This window comes from Rana temporaria, chromosome 13 (assembly GCF_905171775.1).
Source record: "Rana temporaria chromosome 13, aRanTem1.1, whole genome shotgun sequence".
Lineage (NCBI taxonomy): Eukaryota > Metazoa > Chordata > Amphibia > Anura > Ranidae > Rana > Rana temporaria.
In genome coordinates this window covers 95,832,155-95,856,095 of record NC_053501.1, presented here as the reverse complement: position 1 = coordinate 95,856,095, position 23,941 = coordinate 95,832,155, and the positions used below count along the sequence as shown (strand labels likewise).

The 23,941-nt window shown below is 42.1% G+C and overlaps 1 protein-coding gene across 2 annotated transcripts in view; it reads right to left on the bottom strand.

Moving 5' to 3' along the window:
• Positions 1 to 218: 218 nt before the first annotated feature.
• Positions 219 to 23,941, bottom strand: part of LOC120920941 (SLAM family member 5-like) — a 126,530-nt gene continuing 102,807 nt past the window's right edge. Inside the window, exons 4-6 of one of the 2 annotated variants that reach the window (XM_040333398.1) lie at positions 19,571 to 19,681; positions 9,404 to 9,489; positions 219 to 2,508 (exon numbers count right to left, since the gene is read on the bottom strand). In XM_040333398.1, the coding sequence (XP_040189332.1) occupies positions 2,410 to 2,508; positions 9,404 to 9,489; positions 19,571 to 19,681 (296 nt within the window). In that variant the 3' untranslated portion in view covers positions 219 to 2,409. The remainder of the gene's footprint in view (positions 2,509 to 9,403; positions 9,490 to 19,570; positions 19,682 to 23,941) is intronic. The other variant, XM_040333399.1, reaches the window with a different exon arrangement.

Genomic DNA, 23,941 nt, shown 5'->3' with positions numbered 1-23,941 from the left:
TGGGGGAGATTGTGGATATTACAGTGGGGGAGATGTCTGTGGATATTTCAGTGGGGGAGATTGTGGATATTACAGTGTGGGTAATTGTAGATATTACAGTGGGGGGATGTCTGTGGATATTACAGTGGGGAGATGTCTGTGGATATTACAGTGGGGGAGATTGTGGATATTACAGTGTGGGTAATTGTAGATATTACAGTCAGGGGATGTCTGTGGATATTACAGTGGGGGTGATTGTAGATATTACAGTGGGGGAGATGTCTGTGGATATTACAATGGGGGAGATTGTGGATATCCTTTCTGTCTCTGTTTGCAGCTACCTATTGCAGAGAAGGAGGTAGGTGGCAAAGCCAATGCTCTAACATATTCACTTGTGTTTGTAAATCCCAGCTTGAGCTATTGAGCTATGTAAACAGGACTTTTATTTTAACAGAGGAGCTACATATATTCAGTAAAACACGTGAAAAGCAACTACAGTATGTCTGCTAACTATAAATATAAAAAAATATATAAAATATTTTCTTTAAATAAAAAGAAAATGTATGAAATGTCATGACCATAACACTTATATATCAAGAAAGTGTATACACATCTAATGTCTGCTCCCTTTAACTGAGTTCTTGAGAAATATGTTCAGACTGCGTTCTCATGGCTTTACCAAAGGTTAGCGTAGAATGAATCGATGTGACCTCCAGAGGTTTTTGTGGGTTGTGGAAGGCAACAGCTTATCTAGGCTTTTGGGATGTTGGAAATGTGGCTGGCTTCATCTCATGAAGAACTGAAAATAGAGCTATTGAAGGTGCACAAATGATCAGAGACAAATGGCTGAAGGTCTTCAAAATGTTCAGCTGCTATAGGCAATTTACGGACATTCAAGCAAGGTGCACTTACAGACAACTTGACCCGATTGGGCTTATCTGACAGTTTGAATATTCCATTGTATATTATTTTGACTGTACAGACTTACTTTTGAAATATTATATTTGCCCCCTTGTCTGACTGGGCTCTCTTCAGGTTCTGCGACTGGGCTGTCCCCTCAGCTTTGAAATTCCTTCAAAATGATGCTATATTGGCTTCAGATTTCCCATGCTAGTGCAGCATAATGCACATCTTTAAAGCATATTGCTGTGCAGGGCTCTTTTATATGCTGCTTTTTAAATTACCACCATTATTCACTTGATTAACAGCCATATTGAACAGAGCAGTGTCCAGGTCTACAGATGAGGGGAGGAAGTCCCAACATCCATGTGACCTACATCCAGTATAAATGGGTCCCTACGTCCCAAACCGCCATTATGTGTGCAGTAGACCCTTAAAAGCTTCTATGAGGCTAGGAGACTGATCTGTCCGCTGACACTGTAAAAGTCTTTGGGGTTCTACCATTAGGGCTGCCACCTTTTCTTCAAGCCAAACCCGAACACTTTGGGTGCCCCAAGGAGAGTAGTAATGCAGTGCGCATAGCGTGCTGCAGCAAAATGTAGGTGTGGCCAAATTGCTTTTGCTGACATCATCACCCTGCCCCCCAGTGATGCCGAACCTGCTCCCAGACAGTCGCCCGCAGCTCCCGGATGGCAACAGATTTGTGTGTGACTATCTTAGTTACTTGGGAAGCCACAGTCCCGTCTTAATCATGTGTCCGGGTTTCAGTCCACTGGACAGGAGGCAACCCTATCTACCATGCATACTTTGACAGTGGAGCTAAACTCTAGTGATCCCATACATACCAGTCTCCCACAAAGAATAACCTATCTGTGGTTCTCATCTTCATACCTAAACCCTTGGTGCTCTCACCACCACAGCTGATACCCGTCCTCCTCCTCACACTCTACACCTGCACATCATCCCCCATTCTTACCACAGCACCTATCACCCATTCCCCTGCTGCCAGGGGTGCAACTCTGCCCAACTTGCCCAACTCTGCACTCGCTGCCACTGCACTGATTCATGACTTAGTTCTCATCCCCACTGTACCAATGCGCCATTATGAGCCCTTCACCACTGCAGTCCATTCAGTGAACGGGCAAAGTTTTGTTAGTCAAATTAAAAAATTGTATATATTAAAATGATACATATAAATAGCAATCTGCACTAAACAGTCTTCATGACGCCTTATGTCTTGTGGTCAGGATTGTCGACTGTCTGGAATGAGTTCCTGTATTCCATACATAGAGTTTTAAACATTTTTGCTGCGTTCTTGATTAAATGGTGTTGAAAGTTTACATTATTCAGCAAGTATTTACACGCTGAACTCCATCTATCTGCAAGCGATTGAGAGGCTGTGTTAATTTACTCCATAAGCCGTCCTGTGCCAGATAATATAAAGCCCAGGAACAGAAAGAGGTTAGTGGAGAGTCTTCAGCGTGGCTAATGTGCCAGTTTTATACAACAGAGAGCTGTGTATTATTACTGTCATCTATATGTTTCTGGTGGATGTTCCAGTGTAGCATAAACCGTCACTGCTTTAGGCTTTTGCCGAGGCGAGCAATCATATAGGTCGTTTTTCCATTCCTGTAATTGAAGAGTAAACAGATATTAATTGACATTCATCTTGGCCAAGCTAACTTGTACATAGCCTGTAACAGTTATAGCAGCCATTTTCAGCCAGGGTGCCATGGAACCTTATGCCGCGTACACACACTCGGAATTTCCGACAGCAAATGTTCGATGGGAGCTTGCTGTCGGAAATTCCGATCGTGTATAGGCTCCATTGGACATTTTCTGTCGGAATTTCCGACAACGAAAATTTGAGAGTGGGTTCTTAAATTCCCCTACAGCAAAATTTGTTCTCGTAAATTCTGATGGTGTGTGGACAATTCCGACGCATAAAAATTCCACGCATGCTCTGAATCAAGTACGAGATTGAAGTGATCGGTCTGGTAAAACTAGCGGTCGTAATGGAGATAGCACATTCGTCACGCTGTAATGGACTGAAAAGCACGAGGCTAAAAAGCACGAGGCTGAAAAGCGCGAATCGTCTCTCACCAAACTTCTACTAACACGACTGGTATTGAACTTTCCTTTAATAGTGCCATTGTAGTTGTTGTACGTCACCGCAATCTTGGCGTTTGGAATTTCCGACAACATTTGTGTGACCGTGCGTATGCCAGACAAGTTTGAGACAACATCCGTCGGAATAAAAAAACATGGTTTTGTTGTCGAAATGTCGTCTGTACGCGGCATTAGGGTTTTTCCAGAGGTTGCTGAAGCAAGGCCACACTTTACATATGGTGGCCTTCCTCTTCAGATATCAAGGGCAATGGGGCAACTCCTAGAAAGATTATCAGTCACGGTATACAATGATTAACTGTCTTTCTAAAAATACGACAAAAGAGAAGTGAATATGGGAAATAGGACACAATACAGTTTCCTCATTCCACATCATACATCTATGTGTTTGTTTGTTTTTTATTAACTCAAAGAAGTCTTTTATTGAAGGAATTAACAAATACAACTCAAATATTCACATCAGAGAAGGTACATCATACATAAAGTGTCACAATAACAGATGTCAACAATATTCTCACTGTACCTGGCTAACTACCGTATTTATCGGGGTATTGCGCACTCCGGCGTATAGCGCGCACCCCTAATTTTGACCTCTTTTTCCGGTCCGGCGTCTGTCTGCGGCCTCGGCGGTGTCCTCCTGGCTTCTCCCATGCTGTCTTCATGGCGAATCCCCGCTTCCCGCAATCAGTTTGAAGCCTCCGCCGACGTATACCGAACGCAGTACACTCGCGTATATTCGACCAGGCTCGGCTTCTCACGCATAAACGTCACAGAGCGTGACTACGAGTGAAGCAAAGCCTGGTCGAATGTACCCGAGTGTATTGCGCTCGGTATATTGCGGCGCAGGCATTCAAACTAGGCGCGGGTATCGGCGTATATCGCGCACCAATGATTTTGCCCTGATTTTCAGGGCAAAAAAGTGCGCGATATACGCCGATAAATACGAAATTAGACTTGTTGGTCCACTCTTATCTTTGACTGAACCAGGAGACCCCCTGTCCCTGGCCCCCTTTCCTGGTATACACAGTCAGGTTTTGGTACCAGAATATACATGCCCAGCCCGTGTTACATACATGATTATACCACACATGAAACTACCTTCACAAAATTCTGTCCAAAATGTAATCGACAGGTGGTAGCCCAGGGGTGTCCAGCCAGGGAGACCAAACAGCTTGGAATTTGTTCGGGCATCCCCTATGCTGAAAGCTATATTTTTCCAGGCGTAGGGCATCCCGCATTGCGGCAACCCACTTTTTCCACGAGGTAGAATCATCTGATTTCCAGTGTCTTAGAATTAGTTTGCTGGCCTGGAATAAGGCCTGGGCTAATGCCTGTTTGGTAACATCTTCCACTGGAAGGTCATCCAAGACACCCAGGAGACAGGGTTTAGGGTCCCGTTGGATGGTGACTTAAAATACCCTATTTAGGGTATGCGGGACTTTCCCCAGTAGAGGTGTAATTTGGGGCATCTCCTTAATAAGTGGATGAGATCACCATGGTTCCAACAGCATCTGGAACCTATAGGATCCTCTCTGAACTCCATTTTGAAACATCTATGTGTTTAAAAAGGGAAGAGTAGCACCAAACTGTAAACTGTGTTATTAAGTGTGATGCTGTTCAATGTTGGCTGTAAGATTAAGAACTGAGCGATCACATGACCGCTAATCAGTCTGCTATTGGTGTGCTCGGAACAGAGAGCAGGGACTGTCACTGCTCTCCACTCTGCTCCCCCAGTGCTTACTGGAGCATGGGGATGGGGTGGGGGTAGCCACAGCTGATAGCGGGCAATTTCCTGCTATCAGCTGACTGTGGCTCACAGGAAAACAAAAGTAACAGTACACCTGTGACCCAAAAGAGAAGTAACTACATGGCAAATGAAGGTTAATGTAGAAAACTGTAAAATAATGCATTTTGGTGGCAAAAATATGAATGCAATCTATACACTAGGGAGAGAACCTCTGGAATCCAGGATGGAAAAGGACCTGGGGGTCCTAGTAGATGACAGGCTCAGCAAAGCCAAGCTGCTGCTAACAAAACAAACAGAATATTGGCATGCATTAAAAAGGGGATTAACACCAGAGATAAACGATAAGTCTCCCGCTCTACAAGACTCTGGTCGGGCCGCACCTGGAGTATGCTGTCCAGTTCTGGGCACCAGTCTACAGGAAGGATGTACTGGAAATGGAGCGAGTACAAAGAAGGGCAACAAAGCTAATAAAGGGTCTGGAGGATATTAGTTATGAGGAAAGGTTACGAGCACTGAACTTATTCTTTCTGGAGAAGAGACGTCTGAAAGGGGATATGATTTCAATGTACAAATATTGTACTGATGACCCCACAATAGGGATAAAAACTTTTTTGCGGAAGGGAGTTTAACAAGACAAGTGGCCACTCATTAAAATGAGAAGAAAAGAGGTTTAACCATAAACTATGTAGAGGGTTCTTTACTGTAAGAGCGGCAATAATGAGGAATTCGCTCCCACAGGTGTTGGTCTCAGCAAAAACACACACATTGTACATTATATATTATTGTAGAGTGGATTATAGGATTTTACAAGCATTTCAACTCAGTTCGCACTGGGGATTGCTGTCAGGCAGGGATAGAGAGGGTAGAGAAGACCGCACATTACATGGTAAGACCTACCCCGAAAATAAGCCCTACTGTGTCTTTTGTTGCCAAAATTAATATAAGATCCAGGCTTATTTTCGGGGAAACACGGTAAGTACTACCTGCCACTGAGGTTGGAGAATCTAAATACTGCTGAGATAGGAATACTGTGGGTTTTTCTATTTTTTAAGCCAGGTATTAGAGGGAAGGGAGAGGGGGTGTTGGAAAATGTAGTAAGTCAATAAATGACATGGTAAACAGTAGACAGTTTCTACATACATTTTATGATGAAGTATTCAATGCAAGTGATGCCATTATTTATTTTATATTGTTTATTATATTGTTTATATTTATATTGTTTTACTACCTTATGTCATCTTATCTAGACGTTGACTGCTTGGGTGTAACAGGAGCTCTTAAAAAAAAAAAAAAAAGGCACCATATGGCGAGCTGTAATGTAAAATTCTGCACTTCTCAGTCGCAATAAAACGAACCAGTATCTATTGCTATAGGGATATTGTAGGCTTCATACACAAAGGTGTGTAAGGGAACACCTGTCTTTTTTTGCTAGTGGGAGGGGTGTGCCAATGAATTCAGAATGCAGGAGACAGTTAGTTGAAACTAATGCCAACTGTACATGTAAGAATATCAAGGTTTATGAATCTTCTTGTTTATCCAGGTCATGGTATATCTAGAAATAGGTGGTCGCATTCAACTGGACTTGTTCTATAATAGTGAAGACATTTCACCTATTTTCAAAGCCACTTTGTAGGTTCTAATGAGTGGCTGGTACAGACCAGATGTTGCTACAAAAGCTAGGGCATGTTTTTTTTTACTTTTTAATCCTGGTGATTTGACAACCTTTGGGGAGCATTCACACTTGCAAATGCACCTCCATGGCACTTTCCAAGTGTGAAATAAAGCCGTAAAAAAAAAAAAAAAAAAAAAAAAATGAGCGCAGGGCGGCATGAGGAGGTATTTAGGCAGTGAGGGTTAGCATTATTGCCACACAGGAGAGTGAGGCAGAGAGGATTGGCTCAGGGAGTAAAGGGGGGATAGGTCACGTAGGCTTACTTCCGGTCAGCACACGAGGAGAAGAAAAAGTTCCCGCCCGCCCTACACGTTCTGAGCTTGGGTATCATATGTGTTGGTTGTATTTATTTACTGTGTCTCCCTTCAGGGTAGGCGGTTTGGTCTTTGGAGGTATTGGTAAATAAACTGTGGAAATTGAGGATGGGGACACATCTGAGGTATGGGTCCCCGGTGAATGCCAGTTATGTGAAGTAACTGGTTATGTAATGGTGTATCTGCTAATGGTGTTCGTCCCGAGTCGGTGCAAGGGGCAGGGACCATAAGAGAGTTAAGCAGATACAAGTTAAAGATTTTTGATGATAGTGCCTCCAAGGATCGGCAACCCCAAAAAGATTATGCCTGGTTATTTTTGGTTTCTTTTATAAGTGTTAAATTATTTGTTTACTTGAATAAAGAGGTCGTTAAACGGCCAGTTTATCCCAACCTTGGTGTCCAGCTAATTTTTGATAAGTTTAGCAAAGGGTCATAAGATGGGGCTACAGAATGGGGTTTCTTCAACAGGGCCAGTATACCTCTGGGTTACCTTTTCATGCAACCTTTGCCATATTGATCTTTGTCCCAGACGTCAAGGCACCATGTGTATTGGATTTTGTAGATAGCACAGGGTGTTTACACAAATTATCACAACTGCTGTCATATTCTCAGATAATATATTAGGCGTGACACACCTCAAACTGCCAAATTGATTTAATGAAAATAACTAAGTGGTGTTGATATAAATGCAGGGGTATATTCCAAATCTGAATTGAGAAAAGTACTTAAAAGTTTAATGAAATGCTTAACACTAAATAGTTGCATACGTTGAAAAAGACACAAGCCCATCTAGTTCAACCAACAAATAAATAAATACACAGAATAAATAACAGTAAACCTCCATATAAACCTCCATATAAACACTCCCCCAGTGTGCAGGGGGAGTGTCAGACCAACGAAGACCCAGGCCGCTACTGGTGTGTAAGAGCAGCGGTCCAACTCTTCAGCATGCTACTAGTGTGAGTTATTTGAACCCTTGGTGTAGAACTTATTTTGTAAAAATACACAGTAAGAAGAGCACATATTTTTATTGTATATGCAGCCAGACTACATTTCAGTAATGCATAGAGAGGCTTTTGTTGGGCCTTAGGATACATTATTAATGCTGTGTCCTGATAAACAGCTGGTTTCTGGGAAGTGAATACGCTTTGGTTTTTAAGTCCATTAGCGGAAATGGAAGCTCTGTGGAAAGAATTGTATTACCGATACGGCTAATTAGGGTGACATCATGCGCAATTGATTTAGTGGAAGCTTGTCTTATATGCAGACAAAGCTTTTACTGTTCTCTCAAAGAAGGATTTAACATCGATTTCAAGATGCTATTAAGACTGGACACTGACCCACTGATTTACCATTCAGAGATATCCTCCAGAGCAGTGTTTGTCAACCTTTTTTTCAGTCAAGGCATCCTTTAAAATTCTGCACAATCTTGAGACACCCGATTCTAAAATGTAAAAACTAAACGAAAATGGCAGCAGCCTCCACACGTAGGACAACCAACATTAGAGGTGACTTATTCTAAAAAAGCAAATACTGCTTCCTCGCTAATGTGCCACCAAGTGCTGATGGAGAGGGGAAGGGGAAAACAAGAATAGTGTGCAGGTGCCCGACATCCTCCTTATTAGTCGATGACGTCATTGGTTGTTAGGACACCGGTGGCTGGAAGGTTGTTGCACAATAAAACCTTTGACTTTGTTTAACTTTAAGGGATGCTTGATACACCTACTGGCTTGTATACAATTTTTGGGCAATTTTAAAGCATTTTGCTAAGGCACCTTGAAGAAACCTGAAGGCACCCCAGGGTCTATAAGTCCCCAGATCTTGTCTATAGGCCGGAAAGCCTGAGATAAAAAAATAAAAAGAAAGATCTCGGCTTCCCAGCCAAAGAAACTGCCGTGTTTACATCTGCTGAGGCTGGACGTGATGTCATAATGTCATGCTCGGCCTTCGCAGGTCATAGAGATGACCGGGGATGATATGGCCCTTGCTCAGCTCTATGGTAAAGATCCACTGCTGGCCGATTCATTCTCCGGCTCACCGATCGCACGGGCGAGCCGGTAGAATCACCGGAGGGTGGCAGAGGGAGGGCTGAACAGCCACTGTGATTGTTTTTACTGCACAGGGAATCACCGTCAGAAAAATAAGATATCTGAATAGTGCCTGTAGCTGCAGGCATCATTCAGATATCTCCACTCAAAGTCCATGACGTCCTTGGGTGGGAACTGGTTAAATTACTTTCCATAAGTTCTGGATGGTTGCTTCAAGAATAGACAGACATGGTTGTGAAATGCATTAACCCTCCAGTTTTGTGGGCCCATGGTCGTTAATGTCTAGTACACACAGGGCAAATGTTGGGTGACATCGGCCAGTTCGATTAAAACTGGCCGACATTCGTATGGCAGCCAGTCCGACAGAAGCTGGCCAAGCATGTTGGAAAACCAACAGCTGACCGGCTTCCAATCAACATTCTCAGCCACTGGCTGAGAGTGCTGACCCGAGTGTTCTGGTGAGGGGGGGGGGGTTGGGCATCTCCTTATCAGAACTCAATAGCACATCGCTGTACTAACGTTGGATCATTAGTACAGCGGCTACAACCGCAATGTGTAACAGCCTTTAGTCTCACACCACTCTAGAATTGAACAGTACAGTACACATAGAGCTCACCTGTCTGTCATCATTTGGCTGGAAGGTTGTGACTTGAATATACTGTGGTTCCCCATTTTTATTTTCAGTTACATCTGGGGTTCCTGCTAAAACAAAGGACACATTACAATTTCCCTTGAATATGCTGTGCACAATATGAGCTTCTAACAATGCAAGCTATTTGAACTGAAAAAAAGGAAGCAGCCACTTCAATTCCTCCTCTTAGCACCACTGAATCATCTGGGATTTTTGATCATCTGATATAAATAAATAATGCCATTTAATAGTATGAGTATAACAAGTACCTCAAAAACAAAATAGAAATGCTTTTAAATTTTCCCTGTTTTAAGGAGCTCTTCAGCACTAATAAGCTAACTCGCTTTTATAGGAAATGTAAGTGGAGCTGTTCTTTAGCTAAGACCACATACCAGTATTTCTTTGATATTAAAGCGTTTGTTAACCCAAAAAAATATATATAGATTCTGGTTCCTTAAAGCAGATTACACAGCAAAGTGCTTGTGCTGTGTAATCTTCCCCCCTCTAAACTGTAAAAATAAAACCCTGAACTTGCCACTTCCTGTATGCCCTCTCTGTGCTGACCATGAAAATCATGGCTGCTGAGCCCCGACCACCATGGTCAGAGTGCGTTCCTCCATCATACGCTGTTCTGCTCTGCTCTCCGCTCTCCCCCTCACCCTCTTCTCAGAATTGGTAGCGGAAGTGATGCTCCACCGCCGCCATCTTGCTACACCCCACGCTCCTCCATTGTAACGATACACCAAGAAGGGGGCAAGCGGACATCTTGGTACACCCACCAGAGTTTTGCATTCCACAGTTATTTTTAACAGGAAATGGACCATATATGCTGAAATACAGTATTTGGAAATCCTTTGGACTGTTTACATGTTGAATTTTAAAAGCAACGCTGTTCTGTCACATTAGCAAACCTGTTAGATCAGCAGGTTTACCTTTGCTTTTATAATTCAACATGTAACCAGTCCGATGGATTTCCAAATACTGTATTTCAGCATATATGGTCCATTTCCTGTTAAAAATAACTGTAAAATGCAAAACTCCGGTGGGTATAACAAGAAATATGCTTGCCCCCTTCTCGGTGTATCGTTTCTCGGGTGTAGCAAGATGGCGGCGACAGAACGTCACTTCCTTTAACAATTCTGATGGGTCGCCATATCTGATGGAACACCTGTCATCTCCCTCTGTGTCTGTCTCCGCTATTCTTGTAAAACCTAAAATTGTCACTGCCGGCCCATCAATTAGAGGCTGGCATAGCACACTGTGTAAGTTGTTTTGAAAAACGAGCATTCTAAATACCGAATTTTAGCTGTCTTCAGGCTGGTCACGTGACTCGCAGCCACTTTACAGCTCCGATAGATTGATCAGTGTAATCTGATGGTGGGAAAGTCAGAATACAAAGGCTCAGCAGGGAGAATTTCCATATCCACCTTTATTAGGCCTGTATTAAGTAGGTCTAAGGCCGCTTACACACGATCGGTCCATCCGATGAGAATGGTCTGATGGACCGTTTTCATCGGTCCAAACCGATCGTGTGTGGGCCCCATCTGTTAGTTAACCTTCGGTCAAAAAAATAGGAACTTGCTTTAAAATGTAACCGATGGATGCCTTACCGATAGGTCAAAACCGATCGTTAGTACGCATGACCATCGGTTAAAAATCCACGCATGCTCAGAATCAAGTCGACGCATGCTTGGAAGCATTGAACTTCGTTTTTTTCAGCACGTCGTTGTGTTTTACGTCACCGCGTTCTGACACGATCGGTTATTTAACCTATGGTGAGTAGGCACATCAGACCATCAGTCAGCTTCATCGGGTAACCGATGACAATGGTCCTTCGGACCATTCTCATCGGATGGACTGATCGTGTGTATGAGGCCTAAGGTTAAGAAAATCTGCCGGAGCAGTACAGACAAGGTTATGGTAAACATTAATTCCCCAGACGTCTCATAAGCCTTACATACAAAACAGAACTAAGTAGGATTTTGTGGTCCTAGAGTTTTCAGAAAAGAGCATTTGCAAGGTGTACAGCAATATACAATATATATATATATATATACACAGTATCTCACAAAAGTGAGTACACCCCTCACATTTTTGTAATTATTTTATTCTATCTTTTCATGTAAAAACAGTGAAGAAATGACACTATGCTACAATGTAAAGTAGTGAGTGTACAGCTTGTATAACAGTGTAAATTTGCTGTCCCTTTAAAATAACTCAACACACAGCCATTAATGTCTAAACCACTGGCAACAAAAGTGAGTACACCCCTAAGTGAAAATGTCTGAATTGGGCCCAAAGTGTCAATATTTTGTGTGGCCACCATTATTTTCCAGCACTGCCTTAACCCTGTTGGGCATGGAGTCTCTAACATCCACCAGCTCCATGATGTCGTCATGGACGAGTGGAAGAGGACTCCAGTGGCAACCTGTGACCACACAAAATATTGACACTTTGGGCCCAATTCAGATATTTTCACTTAGGGGTGTACTCACTTAGTTGCCAGAGGTTTAGACATTATTGGCTGTGTGTTGAGTTATTTTGAGGGGACAGCTAATTTTCACTGTTATACAAGCTGTACACTCACTACTTTACATTGTAGCAAAGTGTAATTTCCTCACTGTTGTCACATGAAAAGATATAATAGAATAATTACAAAAATGTGAGGGGTGTACTTACTTATGTGAGAAAAACTGTGTGGGTGTGTGTGTGTAAATATATAAAGTTTAGCCTTTAGTGCCACTCAACTTGACTTAAACACAAATACAAATTAGGAAGGTTATAACCCTCCCTTACTCTTTCCAAAACACAAAAAAAAGATTTGCTTTTGTTACACTTTAAGCTACGTGATTGGGAAAAGGTAACACATATAAAGTAGATGTTCTCTTAATTTGGCTGTAAAAGTGGAAACAAACTTTAAGATCTGATTGGGAATACTACTGCTTTAATAAATCCAGCACCTCAAACCTTCCTTCTACTTCCTAAACGTATTCACTGACAGTATTATGCTTTACATACAGTAATGCCGGCCATAAACTGTTTGAATTTTGTCTGGTTCCGTCTGGATTTTTTCAGACGGAATTCCATTCAAGCTGTCTTGCATACACACTGTCGCACCAAATTCCGACTATCGAGAATGCGGTGACGTACAAAACTACGACGAGCCGAGAAAAATTACGTTTAAAGGTTCCAAACATGCGTCGACTTGATTCTGAGCATGCGTATTTTTTTCTTTGTCGGAGTTCCCTACAGACGAACGGAATTTCCGAATTATGTTCTCTTTCTAAATTTCGACAGAAAAAAGTCCACGGTCGGAATATCCGATGAAAAAGTTCCATCTGACTTTTTCCCTCGGAAATTCCTATTGTGTGTACAAGGCATAAGTCAATCTAAATCCAATGCCATTAACATCTTTGTTGCTTTAGGTAATCTTTCTGGGATTAAAAATAGTTTATTTTTCAGTGAATGTAAGGCTAACTATCCACTTCTCCTGCGGTGGGTTTATGGGTCTTATAGGCGTGGTGACAATTTTGAAGGCTATTAAGATGTGGTGAATTAGAGTATGCCACACCTATGGATCACTCAGAACAATTTCCTAAAATTAAAGTAGGTCTTAGCCCAAAATTGCATTTCTAGTTTTGGACAGAGTATGGAGTTTTCTTTTTCTTTTCTTTTCTTTTTTGCTGTTTGTGTCCCATTGGGAAGATAGTTCTTCACTTTCTGTTCCAGAGACACAACAGGAACTAAGAGGGGATCTCCCCAAAATGAGGAAGATCGTTACTGGAAGATGTTCCCTCTTTTTTTCTTAATCAATATATTTTTATTTATGTATAATGAATAATAATAAAGCTTTAACACCTTCCCGCCGAGCGTACACATATATGCACCCTCGGCTTTCGGGGGTTATACTGGGATGATGCCTGCAGGACATCCTCCTCCCACCTCTTTGACTGGGCCTCCCGTCCCACCCGGAGACCCGATCCGTGATCCGGCACTTCCGGCACCTAGTGACAGACCGTAAATGGCTTTGTTTGAGTCTCCTGAATGTAAACAAGGAAGCAACGTCACAACGTCACTTCTGGTTTACTCAACTGCAAATGATACCGGATTAAAAAAAAATATACAGTATTCGGAATTCTCGTTTTTGGCAATCTGAATACTTTGAAGTGTAAAGGAGAGATTTGGGGTCTTTTAAACCCCCGATCCCTCCATAAAGAGTACCTGTCACCACCTATTACTGTCACAAGGGATGTTTAAGTTCCTTGTGACAGCAATAAAAGTGATCTTTTTTTTTTTTTAACACAATTTCATAATGTAAAAATAAATATGATTTTTTTAAAGCACTCCGTCCCCGCGAGTTCGCGCAGCAAAAAAAACGCATATGGAAGTCGCGCCCGCATATGTAAACGGTGTTCAAATCACACATGTGAGGTATTGCCGCGATCGTCAGAGCGAGAGCAATAATTCTAGCACTAGACCTCCTCTGTAACTCTAATGCCACGTACTCACAATCCGTTCATCCGATGAGAACGGTCCAATGGACTGTTTTCATCGGTTAACCGATGAAGCTGACTGGTGGTCCGTCGCGCCTACACACCATCGGTTAAAAAAACGATCGTGTCAGAACGCGGTGACGAAAAACACAACGACGTGCTGAAAAAACAAAATTCAATGCTTCCAAGCATGCATCGACTTGATTCTGAGCATGCGTGGATTTTTAACCGATGGTCGTGCCTACTAACAATCGTTTTTTTTTCTATCGGTTAGGAATCCATCTGTTAAATTTAAAACAAGTTGGCTTTTTTTACCCGATGGTTAAATAACCGATGGCGCCCACACACGATCGGTTTTGACCAATGAAAACGGTCCATCAGACCATTCTCATCGGTTTAACCGATCGTTAAAGCTGGTAACCGTAAAAAAACAAACATTTTAAGCGTTGCCTATGGAGATTTTTAGGTACTGTAGTTTGTCGCCATTCCACGAGTTCTAAAGCGTGACATGTTTGGTATATATTTACTCAGCGTAACATCATCTTTCACATTATACCAAAAAATTGGAATAACTTTACTTTTTCTTTTTTTTTTATTCATAAAAGTGTATTTTTCCCAAAAATACCATGTGCCCTAAAATATTGCAACCATAGGCATGCGCACAGGGTGTGCCTGGGCACACCCTAATCACCCGGTGTGTGGTGCAGATTCCCCCTGTTTAAACCCCTGATATTTCACCAAAGCCCCCTAATGGGTCTCATACAAGATTTGTAAAAAAAAAAAAGTAAAAAATAATAAAAATATAAAACTACTGACACCATCCACTGCTCTACTGACACTGTCAATATATATAAACATGCGCACACACAAGTGTGTTTGAGCTTTGAGGTGCACACCCTAATTTAATAGCCTGCGCCCCCCCCCAAAAAAATGACATGCCAAGTATGGCATGTAAGGGGGCGAGGAATACTTAAAGTGGAAGTTCCACTTTTAGATGGAACTCCGCTTTAAGATGCTCTAAAGTTCAAGTCAAATATTAGGCAGCTTTACATTATTTAGAAATTCTATTATGTCATTAATGGTAGGTTGGGGGTGCCATTGTCATCTTTTAGATTGCATAATAAATCATAGTTTTGCGATTTCTTGAGGATTAATAATCACTTTCCCCATGTTGTGATGGGATAGTTTATGAATTTTGTTTTTAATTTGGTGCTGACGTAGTTGGGAGGCTAATAATTTACCTGCTCTATTACCTTGGGAATAACAATTTAGATTTAACTTTTTAAGGTATTTGTCATCATGATCTGCAATAAGATCTGAGTTCGGCTCTTAGATTATTAATTTGGCTGATTAGATCTGTATCTTGTGTTTTTTTTGTGTATTTCTTCCAATTTGGATATATTTTTTTAAGGATTTATTAATAGTGCTATTTTTTTTCTAATGGCTTATTGCATAAGAAGGCCTCTGGTGTAAGCTTTGTGGGTACACCACAGGGTAGAGCTTCTTACAGAGTCATTATTATTTAGTACAAAGAATTCTTCCAGTTTGGTATTGTTCCTCCATAGAACGTTGTTGGTACATGTTTAATTTGGATTAATTTCATGTGTAATTGGTGCATAGTCAGACCACTTTATATTGTGAATCCAGGCATTTATGATCTTTTTTTTTTTTTAACAAGAGAAGGCATTTATGATCTTTAGTAGTGTGTAAACATCTCCATGGATCATACATGTCTTCTGCTGAGAATATGTTGGTTTATCCACTTCTGGAAGTTTTATTCTTTCCTGGATGTGTCCATAACAGAATACATTGGCGCGTTAAAGTCTCTGCATTTAATAAGGTGTCCCCTCTGTATTTCTTGAAGTTCCTTCTTTTTCTGATCCAATGACAACTCAATTTTAGGTTTACCCTCTGTCAGGAAAGGCTTGCTAGAGACGTTCCCCACAGACTGACTCCCGTTCCCCCGAACATGTGCTAAGAAAGCTGCGTTGGCGTGTGCTAACGTAGGTTAGCACATGCGCACAAAGATGTGCAAGATGGGAATGGTTATGGGCACACACCAGCGAGCACGGCGTATCAGCGTGCACGCCGCATCAGCACGTACAGCGCATCAGCATGCACAGCGCATCCTGTGATTGATGAATGGACTATTTAAACCAGATCCGTACACAGACCCAGTGCTGTCTTGTCTACAGCCTTCCCGTGAGTGTCATGTTTCCTGCTAAACCTGCATCTGATTCCTGTTACCTACCCGGCTTGCTCTGACTATACCTGCTCTCCACCTGCATCAACCTCGGCCTGAACTTTGACTACTCTCCTGCTTCTGCATTGGTACCTCATCTGACCGTTCTGTCTATGACACGGCCTGCCCGACCATGCTTCAGCCTTTGCCTTCCAGTTTGTGAAGTTCTGCTACCACTGACATGCATCCTCAGCATACCGGCAACCGCTGTCATCTGGCACACCACTTAACTGGAAGCCCAGCAGCTAGCATGACTACCGGCCCTCATGCGACCCTGCACTCCTGCTCTACCTGTTTGTTGACACCCTCACTCATTTTCAGACACCAAAAAATTAAAGAAGGTCTGTGTTCCTAGCAGGGACACAGGCAGCAATAAAAACCTGAGAGTGATTCTAAAGGCTCTTTCATATGGAATTTTTGATCAGGTTTGTCTGTCAGTTTTTCAGGTGGACCTGATCAGAAGCTCTGTGTAGCTCTATGGAAAGGCAGATGTAAACAGACTTTCTATTTTTACACCCGCCTACCTCTGAGTCTGTCCAGGTCCATAAAAAACATAAACCTAAATGTGACAAATAAGACGTAGCAAAATGTAAAAGGACAATGGAGTCGGTTTACTATGGAGCTATCATGGGTTCACACATGTGCACTGGACACAAACTCAACGGGCACGGATGCAAAAGAATATATACCATTTGTCCCATTCATCTCCAATTCAGTAGGGAATCTGCTCACGGATCCCCTGCTGATCGGATCTGACACCACTCCCTGTGAAAGAGGCCAATCTTTTTGTGACAGACTCACCCAGGACAGAGGCTTTTGGAGGTGACTGAATGCTGGCCTCTTGCCTACCGATTATGGGCCCTGGCATTTGGGAGAACGGTGCTCTTTGTGAGCTGTATGCCTGGGGGCCCTTGAAGTAATGTTACTTTGGATTCAGGTCCATGTCCCCCAAGACACACAGGGCTGGATTCAGGTAGATTGGCGCATCTTTCTGCCGGCGTAGCGCATCTCATATGCGCTACGCCGACGTAACACAGAGAGGCAAGCAGAGTATTCACAAAGCACTTGCTCCCTACGTTGCGCCAGCGTAACGTAAAATTATTGGCGTAAGCCCGCCTAATTCAAAGTAGGTGGACGGTGGGCGTGATCCATTTAAATGAACTGTGACCCCATGCAAATGATGGGCCGAACGAACGGCGCATGCGCCGTCCCATAGACGCTTCCCAGTGCGCATGCTCAGAATCACGTCGGATCGAATGCCTAAGATACGTCGAATCACTGAACGTAACCTACGCCCAGCCCTATTCACGTAGTCCTACGTAAACGACGTAAAATACGACGGCTGTTCCATGGTCCATACCTTTGCATGGGATGCACCTCCTTTAGGTGGAATAACTTTACGCCGGACGTACGCCTTACGTAAACGGCGTATATTACTGCGACGGGCGCAAGTACGTTCGTGAATTGGCGTATCTCCCGCATTTGCATATTTGCAATGAGGCAGCCAGCGTAAATATGCACCCAAGATACGCCAGCGTAGGAAAGTTAAGTCGGTCGGAGGAAGCCTATTTTCAGGCGTATCTAGTTCTATGGGCACGGCGCATAGATACGACGGCGCACATTGACACTTACGCGGCGTATCTGTAGATACGTCGGTGTAAGTGTTACGTGAATTCAGGCCACAAACTCTGGGAACCCTGTATTTGCCATATTAGAAATAGTGATTGATTCATACTGTTGGGACACATATTGTTAGAAGATGCTGATGTCATCAACTCCAGCCACCTGTCTGCCTGTTGTCTGCTATAATGTAAACAAGTCTAGTATGGCTTCTAAGGGTCTTTCACCCATTGTTGCTTGTGCTAATTAACCCTGCAATTGTATGAAGGAGTTCTGTGTTGATATGTATGATAATGTGTATTGTAGTTAGGGAGTCACATCGGCTGCTTTGAGGGATTAGTTAATTAGCTCATGTTAATTTATATATAGATTAGGTTATAGAGCGCACACTGATTAAAGATGAAAGGCCATCTGCAACATAATTCCACTTAGAATATGGTTTAGAGAAGGTTCCTGTAACAGGATGGGATGTGGAATTTTAAATGTTGCAAAATGGATGTATATAACAAAAATATGTATAAGTCTGGTCAAACCCCAAACAAATGGAACATACAAGCACAATTGATTAAGTATAAAAGATTTATTACAAACACATAGAAAAAATATAGAAACTTTGACATATGTTTAAAATATTCAGACAAGAAATAGAAAAAGTACTAGTGGTGCAAATAACTGCACATAGTCTTCACCCGGGTTCCTGATGAAGCCGTAACGGCGAAACTAGTAGAACCTCTCTACGTGGGGTCCGAAGAAGACTATGTGCAGTTATTTGCACCACTAGTACTTTTTCTATTTCTTGTCTGAATATTTTAAACATATGTCAAAGTTTCTATATTTTTTCTATGTGTTTGTAATAAATCTTTCATGTTAATTTATGTTTCTGGTTACAGGTGTATTGTTAGAGTAATATGAGTAGGATGGGGGACCTCCTCTTTAACTGTATATAAGTCTTGTATTCTTGTTTTAACAAAGAGTTCATGTTCAGCAAACAAACAAGTATTTTCTTGTTTGTTGTTGATAGTGGTTGGAATATCTGATATCTATATTCAGACTGGGAGGAAGTGGTATATGACGAAATCGCTCAAGCGAAGTGTGGGACATTTCATTACACTTTTCAATACTGTATCCAGAACAAATTAAAAAAGGCTTAAAATGCACTTTAACAAACCCAATATTTTGAGAATAAGGCAAATAGGAAGGCTGGATATCTATAATTTATTAAAAGCTAAATCTTAGGCAAAACGGTTAAACACAACCGAATGTGTGTTTTTATATTTGCATGAAGTTTAGCTTCAGTACTGCACAATGGCACAAATCACATTACTGCACATCCTTATATAACCTTCTGTCAAGTGATTAAAACCACATCTTAAAAAATTGGTCCTGTAGTCTAATACTCCGGTACTCAACTGCCCCTAGATAATATATTAGCTTGTCTCTTAAGCCAACCAAACCTGGATCAAAATTTGGCCGGATCAGCAGGGTCTGGCCAAATTTTGAATCCATGTATGGGCGAACAATTTCTGCCCGTGGCTATAGCTGCTAGCAGCAATCATTGTATTCTTTCATCAGGGAAGGCTTCCGACTGGCAGAATACTATAGCGCTGCGAGAGGCATTTCCCAATCAACATTGATAGGGGAATCAAGCGATTTTTGAAAGAAAATAAATGCATCTATGGCTTGCCCTACTTGTCTTCCTTTTCCTTCCTTATCTGTAGCCCATTAACAGGTTATGCAATACTACCAATATTATTAAAAAACATTTATTAAACCAATAAAAATGTTAAAGAAAAATACCTTTTCTTCGTTTTCTCTTCATAATGAGATACCATCCTAGGAAAGCCAATGGTATAATCAATATCAATACTATTAGACCTAAAAATCCATAAGTTCTGAGGTTTCTTGTTACTGTAAAAAAATAGAAGAGAAACCATGTTTTATAATAATAACTAAAGCTATTAAAACTATAATAAAAAGCCACTGTGGAATTTTTTTTTTTTTTTATAATATAGCTGGTCAGTATAATAACCTAGAGCGCCTATACGTGCAAGAAGGGCCATGTGAACAGAAAAGAACCCATGGATTCATGGAAAAAAGAAGAGGCGATAGCCTGTAAAGGTGGAAATATTCCAAGAGTGGAGGAGTGGTGGCACCCTCTAAAGGTGTTTCAAGTGTTTATAGACCCAGTTACAAGTGGGTCTAGAGATCTGGTGAGTGTGTAGATGATCACGTGATAATTGAAACACAAGATACATGAGCACAGAGATTATTTAGAAAAGACTGTATGATTATTTAAGAGACAGTGGAAATTTTTTCATTTTCACTTTGATGCACTTTTAATTTATCAACATTTTTTTTCATTTATAAAAAAATATTTGTGTAGGGTTGCTTATATTGCATGCTTTGCACAATTTAAAAGTACAGATCCATATAAATGATGCACTTTAATTTGTGCAGGTTTATATGTTTGATGCACTTTACTTTGCATAATTGAAGGTATAATTCCATAATATTGATGCACTTTATTTATTAAATGTTTGCTTTCATGCAGCTACCTCTGCAGCAATGCTGGCAGCACTCATACATCTATTTCCCAAAGACAATCTCTGGATATGACACTGAGCACGTGCACTCAACTTCTTTGGTGGACCATGGCGAGGCCTGTTCTGAGTGGAACCTGTCCTGTTGAACTGCTGTATGGTCTTTTCCACTGCGCTGCAGCTCAGTTTCAGGGTCTGGGCAATCTTCTTATAGCCTATGCCATCTTTATGTAGAGCAACAACTCCTTTTTTTCAGATCCTCAGAGAGTTCTTTGCCATGAAGTGTCATGTTGAACTTCCAGTGACCAGTATGAGAGAGTGAGAGCGATAACACCAAATTCAACACACCTGCTCCCTATTCACACTTGAGACCTTGTAACACTAACGAGTCACATGACACCGGGAGGGGAAATGGCTAATTGGGCCCAATTTGGACATTTTCACTTAGGGGTGTACTCACTTTTGTTGCCAGCAGTTTAGACATTAATGGCTGTGTGTTGAGTTATTTTGAGGGGACAGCAAATTTACACTGTTATACAAGCTGTACACTCACTACTTTACATTGTAGCAAAGTGTCATTTCTTCAGTGTTTTCACATGAAAAGATATAATGAAATATTTACATAAATGTGAGGGGGTGTACTCACTTTTGTAAGATATTGCAAATTCCACAAGGCTTATATATTACAGTCTCCGCAAATATAACAAGAAAGTGCCAAAATACAGTTAAAGCTAATATCTGGGCACTAAAACTTTAATTGAAATATATTCCTTAATAGCCACAATGAATATAAATTCACTTTGTGTGCACCAAAAGCCTTTGCAGAATCAGATATTACCTTGTACACCATGCAGTGACATCATCACTGTGCTGTACAAAGCCTGTGCAGAGAGTAGAGCTGTGGGAGGGACCCAGCAGGCTCCACCCACTACAGGCTTCCTGCATAAAACTACAGGAGGGGATGGGGAGGAGACCAGTCACCCTGCATAAAGAGAGAGAGCTGCAGTGACTGGTCTATAGTGCAGGAAGTTCCTACACAGAGGGAATGTTTCACACTGGATTACTACATAGATCTGGAAGAATAAGATAAAGCACACCAAGATTCAAGAATAATACACATTTATTATAGTCAGACAATATTTCCTTATCCCAGAGTTCATCTTTAAGTGCCATTGGTCAGTGAAATCTGTACTGGAACAATTATAAATACAACCCCTAAGACAACACCAACTTTGCACTATGGCCACTATCCATTAGGGCAAACTGTGTGTCGTACACGTTCTTTAGCCCAGAGGAACCCTACCATGAAAATTCTAGATGCTTGTGCTTGTCTGCCAAGCCAAGCCTTAACTTTCCTGGATATATTCATTAAATAGTATCTGTTTGTTTTTGTACAAGCCTACTGTAATCTTCTCTCACACTGAGAACTAGGGGGACAGAATTGCAGATCAAACTACGACATTTTATAGTGCTGTTAGTCTAACAAATTAGACTTGCTGGCGGGTGAAGGGTAAAAAGATGACCTTATCAGTGCACTGCTGCTCCTTTAATATCAAATGATAGGTTGGGGGCAGTCCCTGCCAAGCTGAGCCGGGACTTCTGTGGGGGGTTGGTCATATAAGTAAATGTAGCTGTTTTCCTACACTTAGGCCGAGTACTCACGATCAAACATGTCCGATGAAACCGGTCCGCGGACCGTTTTCATCGGACATGTCTGCCCGGGGACTTCTGTTCGATGGCCGTACACACCATCGAACAGAGGTCCGCGCGTAAACAATACGCGGGGCGTGTCCGCGGTGTCGCCGCGTCGATGACGCGGTGTCGCCGCGACAATGACGCGGCGACGTGGGCGGCCTGCCTTTAAAAGGCTTCCACGCATGCGTCGAAGTCATTCGACGCATGCGACGGATGGCGGGCGGCAGGACATGTACGGTAGGTCTGTACAGACGACCGTACATGTCCGGGCGGACAGGTTTCCAGCGGACTGTTTTAAAGCAAGTCCAGGAAACAGTTGTCCGCTGGAAACCTGTCCGATCCGCCCGAAAATGGTCCGCTCGGGCCTACACACGGCCAAACATGTCTGCTGAAACTGGTCCGCGGACCAGTTTCAGCAGACATGTTTGGCCGTGAGTACGGGGCCTTACACGTTAAATTCAGCATCCTCTGCATTCAGTGCTATCCAGAACCTGATTACTACAGAAAATAAAGTGGAATGATAGTTCCGGTACTTGCCTGAGATATATGTGGTATTAGTATGTACTTGAGGGTATACAAAAGTGGAGGTTCCTAAAAAAGATAAAAACTAAAACATTTAAGCTACAAAGCAAAACACTAAATACACAGCAGAAATATTTTTTTCCTATATCCGTCCATCCAGTCTTTAGAGTTATACAGCCCTGCCAGGCAGCAAAGCCAGGCTGGTGGCTCAACTTTCCTCTACTGCAGTTAAGTAATATAGCATGGTCACCTTCCAGCCCCCAACCTGTGATTAGACAATGAAAGAGCATCCGTGGCCAGGTGACGTCATCCCTCACGTACGTGTTTATGCAGCATACATGATTGGCCCCTGATGGGCTTGAGTGCTGCTGGATTGCAGCGGGCTAAAGCCAAGACAAATTCAGACTATTCCAAAAGTTAAATTTAATTATTTTCATGACCATATAACAGCAGTAAGTTTTTCCTTTAAATGTTTGACCAAAGTTCTTTAACCACTTAAGACCCGGGCCATTATGCAGGTTAAGGACCTTGCCCCTTTTTGCGATTCCGCACTGCGTCGCTTTAACTGACAATTGTGCGGTCGTGCGACGTGGCTCCCAAACAAAATTGACGTCCTTTTTTACCACAAATAGAGCTTTCTTTTGGTGGTATTTGATCACCTCTGCGGGCGTGACTGTAGGCGTGATGTCACTGATCGACGTTCCCTATATCAGGTAACAGACGATCAGTGTCACAGCCACAGAAAAGAACGGGGAAGGTGTGTTTACACACACCTCTCCCCGTTCTTCAGCTCCTGTGACCGATCGCGGGATGCCGTCGGCGATCGGGTCTGCGGGTGCCGCGGGTGCGGAGCTTCGAACCGGGTTGCGTGCGTGACCCACGGCTGGGCTCTTAACCACTTAAGACCCAGACCAAAATGCAGCTAAAGGACCTTGCCCCCTTTTGCGATTCGGCACTGCATCGCTTTAACTGATAATTGCGGTCGTGCGACGTGGCTCCCAAACAAAATTTGCGTCCTTTTTTTCCCACAAATAGAGTTTTTTTTTGGTCGTATTTGATCACCTCTGCGGTTTTTAGTTTTTGCGCTATAAACAAAAATAGAGCCACAATTTTGAAAAAAATGCAATATTTTTTACTTTTTGCTATAATAAATATCCCCCAAAAATATATAAAAAAAATGTTTTCCTCAGTTTAGGCCGATAAGTATTCTTCTACCTATTTTTGTTAAAAAAAAAAATCGCAATAAGCGTTTATCGGTTGGTTTGCGCAAAATTTATAGCGTTTACAAAATAGGGGATAGTTTTATCGCATTTTTATAAAAAATTTTTTTTACTACTAATGGCGGCGATCAGCAATTTTTTTCATGACTGCGACATTATGGCGGACACTTCGGACAATTTTGACACATTTT